Source organism: Oncorhynchus mykiss, chromosome 2, assembly GCF_013265735.2.
Source record: "Oncorhynchus mykiss isolate Arlee chromosome 2, USDA_OmykA_1.1, whole genome shotgun sequence".
Lineage (NCBI taxonomy): Eukaryota > Metazoa > Chordata > Actinopteri > Salmoniformes > Salmonidae > Oncorhynchus > Oncorhynchus mykiss.
Window position 1 is genome coordinate 1347501 of NC_048566.1, and position 5000 is coordinate 1352500.

Genomic DNA, 5000 nt, shown 5'->3' on the forward strand with positions numbered 1-5000 from the left:
CCCCCCCCCCCCCCCCCAGCCCCAGTTCCCTGCCCCACTGCCCTGCCTCCTGCCCAGTGCCCAACCACACTGCCCCCCCCAACCCCAGTTCCCTGCCCCAGCCTCACAGCCCTGCCTCCTGCCCCCCCAGCCTCACAGCCCTCCCTCCTGCCCCCCCAGCCTCACAGCCCTGCCTCCTGCCCCCCCAGCCTCACAGCCCTGCCTCCTGCCCCCCCCCCCCCCCCCCCCCCCCCCCCCCCCCCAGCCTCACAGCCCTGCCTCCTGCCCGCAGCACGTAGCTGGCAGAGAGGCTCTGTGTTTGGGTGTGGAGTCTCTGGACCTCCTTCGGTGGTAAACGGCAGCTCGGCGGTTCAACCCACAGTGTGCCAGACAGGGTGATTTTCCTCAGAGAGACACAGACTGAGACAGGCATTGAACTGGTGCCCAGGGTAGAGAGCACCCACGGGACACAGTGTCTCCTCTGTTTCCACTCTGGACCGGAGGGGGTTTGGTTTGGGTGCTAAGTCTTACCTTACCAGGCCCGAATAAAGTTGTGTTGCGTTGAGACCCATTCTATTCTACTCTATTCTATTCTACTATATTCTACTCTATTCTATTCTACTATATTCTACTATATTCTACTCTATTCTACTCTATTCTATTCTACTCTATTATATTCTACACTACTCTATTCTTCTCTATTCTACTCTATTCTATTCTACTATATTCTACTCTATTCTACTCTACTCTATTCTACTCTATTATATTATACTCTACTCTATTATTCTCTATTATATTCTACTCTACTCTACTCTATTATTCTCTATTCTATTCTACTCTATTCTACTCTATTCTACTCTACTCTATTCTATTCTACTATATTCTACTCTACTCTACTCTATTATTCTCTATTCTATTCTACTCTATTCTACTCTATTCTACTCTATTCTACTCTACTCTATTCTATTCTACTATATTCTACTCTACTCTATTCTATTCTTGTTAGGTGGCAGGGCCCTCTCCACCTCCTAGAGAACACAGATATATATGGAGGGTCAAGGATAGAATGTCTCTATTCATATCTGAATATTCATATCTGAACCCTATTCATATCTGAATATTCATATCTGACCTCTATTCATATCTGAATATTCATATCTGACCTCTATTCATATCTGAACTCTATTCATATCTGAATATTCATATCGGAACTCTATTCATATCTGAATATTCATATCTGAACTCTATTCATATCTGAATATTCATATCTGAACCCTATTCATATCTGAATATTCATATCTGAACTCTATTCATATCTGAACTCTATTCATATCTGAACTCTATTCATATCTGAATATTCATATCTGAACTCTATTCATATCTGAACTCTGTTCATATCTCTATTCATATCTGAATATTCATATCTGAACTCTATTCATATCTGAATATTCATATCTGAACTCTATTCATATCTTTACATATAAACACTATTATCCCTGTGACATTTAAGAGTGAAAGGCCAAAGTGAACGTCACCAGACGTCACCACAATCACTGTAGCGTTTTATAAAAGCTGCATTTTATTCTGTACCAAGTAAAAAACAAAAAGGGGGGTTGGGACTTTTCTATTTGTGAAACACAATGCAACGCAACTTTATCAAAGAGCTCCAACCTTTTTTTTCCCCTCCTAGTTCTGGGGAATATCCTGTCCTCGTTTACACTGGACCACACTATGTCTCCTAGTTCTGGGGAATATCCTGTCCTCGTTTACACTGGACCACACTATGTCTCCTAGTTCTGGGGAATATCCTGTCCTCGTTTACACTGGACCACACTATGTCTCCTAGTTCTGGGGAATATCCTGTCCTCGTTTACACTGGACCACACTATGTCTCCTAGTTCTGGGGAATATCCTGTCCTCGTTTACACTGGACCACACTATGTCTCCTAGTTCTGGGGAATATCCTGTCCTCGTTTACACTGGACCACACTATGTCTCCTAGTTCTGGGGAATATCCTGTCCTCGTTTACACTGGACCACACTATGTCTCCTAGTTCTGGGGAATATCCTGTCCTCGTTTACACTGGACCACACTATGTCTCCTAGTTCTGGGGAATATCCTGTCCTCGTTTACACTGGACCACACTATGTCTCCTAGTTCTGGGGAATATCCTGTCCTCGTTTACACTGGACCACACTATGTCTCCTAGTTCTGGGGAATATCCTGTCCTCGTTTACACTGGACCACACTATGTCTCCTAGTTCTGGGGAATATCCTGTCCTCGTTTACACTGGACCACACTATGTCTCCTAGTTCTGGGGAATATCCTGTCCTCGTTTACACTGGACCACACTATGTCTCCTAGTTCTGGGGAATATCCTGTCCTCGTTTACACTGGACCACACTATGTCTCCTAGTTCTGGGGAATATCCTGTCCTCGTTTACACTGGACCACACTATGTCTCCTAGTTCTGGGGAATATCCTGTCCTCGTTTACACTGGACCACACTATGTCTCCTAGTTCTGGGGAATATCCTGTCCTCGTTTACACTGGACCACACTATGTCTCCTAGTTCTGGGGAATATCCTGTCCTCGTTTACACTGGACCACACTATGTCTCCTAGTTCTGGGGAATATCCTGTCCTCGTTTACACTGGACCACACTATGTCTCCTAGTTCTGGGGAATATCCTGTCCTCGTTTACACTGGACCACACTATGTCTCCTAGTTCTGGGGAATATCCTGTCCTCGTTTACACTGGACCACACTATGTCTCCTAGTTCTGGGGAATATCCTGTCCTCGTTTACACTGGACCACACTATGTCTCCTAGTTCTGGGGAATATCCTGTCCTCGTTTACACTGGACCACACTATGTCTCCTAGTTCTGGGGAATATCCTGTCCTCGTTTACACTGGACCACACTATGTCTCCTAGTTCTGGGGAATATCCTGTCCTCGTTTACACTGGACCACACTATGTCTCCTAGTTCTGGGGAATATCCTGTCCTCGTTTACACTGGACCACACTATGTCTCCTAGTTCTGGGGAATATCCTGTCCTCGTTTACACTGGACCACACTATGTCTCCTAGTTCTGGGGAATATCCTGTCCTCGTTTACACTGGACCACACTATGTCTCCTAGTTCTGGGGAATATCCTGTCCTCGTTTACACTGGACCACACTATGTCTCCTAGTTCTGGGGAATATCCTGTCCTCGTTTACACTGGACCACACTATGTCTCCTAGTTCTGGGGAATATCCTGTCCTCGTTTACACTGGACCACACTATGTCTCCTAGTTCTGGGGAATATCCTGTCCTCGTTTACACTGGACCACACTATGTCTCCTAGTTCTGGGGAATATCCTGTCCTCGTTTACACTGGACCACACTATGTCTCCTAGTTCTGGGGAATATCCTGTCCTCGTTTACACTGGACCACACTATGTCTCCTAGTTCTGGGGAATATCCTGTCCTCGTTTACACTGGACCACACTATGTCTCCTAGTTCTGGGGAATATCCTGTCCTCGTTTACACTGGACCACACTATGTCTCCTAGTTCTGGGGAATATCCTGTCCTCGTTTACACTGGACCACACTATGTCTCCTAGTTCTGGGGAATATCCTGTCCTCGTTTACACTGGACCACACTATGTCTCCTAGTTCTGGGGAATATCCTGTCCTCGTTTACACTGGACCACACTATGTCTCCTAGTTCTGGGGAATATCCTGTCCTCGTTTACACTGGACCACACTATGTCTCACTCTGTCTCGCGTACTGGACATGTCGCCTCACACCACAGTGGATTATTACACAGCACGTCACTGTTTCTGAGAGGGAGAAAAGGTCTAACCACGTGTTAGATGTACTTATATGCACGGTCAGTTTTATTCATGACAGCATGCTTGTGTCACCAGTGGGAATCGAACCGGGGTTTTCCTGCTCACCAACCCAAAGTCTTAACCATTAGGCCAGGAGGTCGTCATCAAGGTACGAGGGCTACCTCTTTACAAGATCTTGATTCATTAGGCCAGGAGGTCCTCATCAAGTTACGAGGGCTACCTCTTTACAAGAGCCTGATTCATTAGACCGAGACGTCGCCGTCAAGGTACGAGGGCTACCTCTTTACAAGAGTCTGATTCATTAGACCAGGAGGTCGTCATCAAGGTACGAGGGCTACCACTTTACAAGAGCCTGATTCATTAGACCGAGAGGTCCTCATCAAGGTATGAGGGCTATCTCTTTACAAGAGCCTGATTTCCAATCACCAGCTACATGTGCTCTATTCTAAGCCTACCCTCCTTCTCTCCTGTGTTCTCCAGTGGTTGGCCTGACCATGGAGTCCCCGGTGATATCAGTCATCCTGATCAGCCAGTTACCCTTACTGGTACTAGTTAGAATTAGACGAACTAACCTAGTTAACTAGTTTTTCTCTATCTCCTTTCTCCAGTGGTCGGCCAGACCATCGAGTCCCCGGTGAAATCAGTCATCCTGATCAGCCAGTTACCCTTACTGGTCCTAGTTAGAATTAGACTAACTAACCTAGTTAACTAGTTTTTCTCTATCTCCTCTCTCCAGTGGTCGGCCCGACCATCGAGCCCCCGGTGGTATCTATCGTCCTGATCAGCCTGTTGCCCTTACTGGTCCTAGTGGTCGTAGTCATCACTATGTTCTATTGGTACCGAGTCCAACGCCATCGCAAACTCAGCCAGGAACAGTGGGACAGCAAGAAGCCCAAACGCAAGGGCAAAGGTGAGGACTACCACAATGGAATAAATCAGTCTGTCAGCAACTCAATCAATCAGTCATGAGATCAATAATCAACTCAATCAATCAGTCATGAGATCAATAATCAACTTAATAAAATAATCATGAGATCAATCAGTCTGTCATCAACTCAATCAATCAGTCATGAGATCAATAATCAACTCAATCAATCAGTCATGAGATCAATAATCAACTCAATCAATCAGTCATGAGATCAATAATCAACTTAATAAAATAATCATGAGATCAA

The 5000-nt window shown here is 45.5% G+C and overlaps 1 protein-coding gene across 1 annotated transcript in view; it reads left to right on the forward strand.

Annotated features, from left to right (window-relative positions):
• Nucleotides 1-5000, forward strand: part of tgfbr2b (transforming growth factor beta receptor 2b) — an 81735-nt gene that overhangs the window by 38299 nt on the left and 38436 nt on the right. The window contains exon 4 of the mRNA XM_036934986.1: nt 4562-4735. Within this exon, the coding sequence (XP_036790881.1) occupies nt 4562-4735 (174 nt within the window). The remainder of the gene's footprint in view (nt 1-4561; nt 4736-5000) is intronic.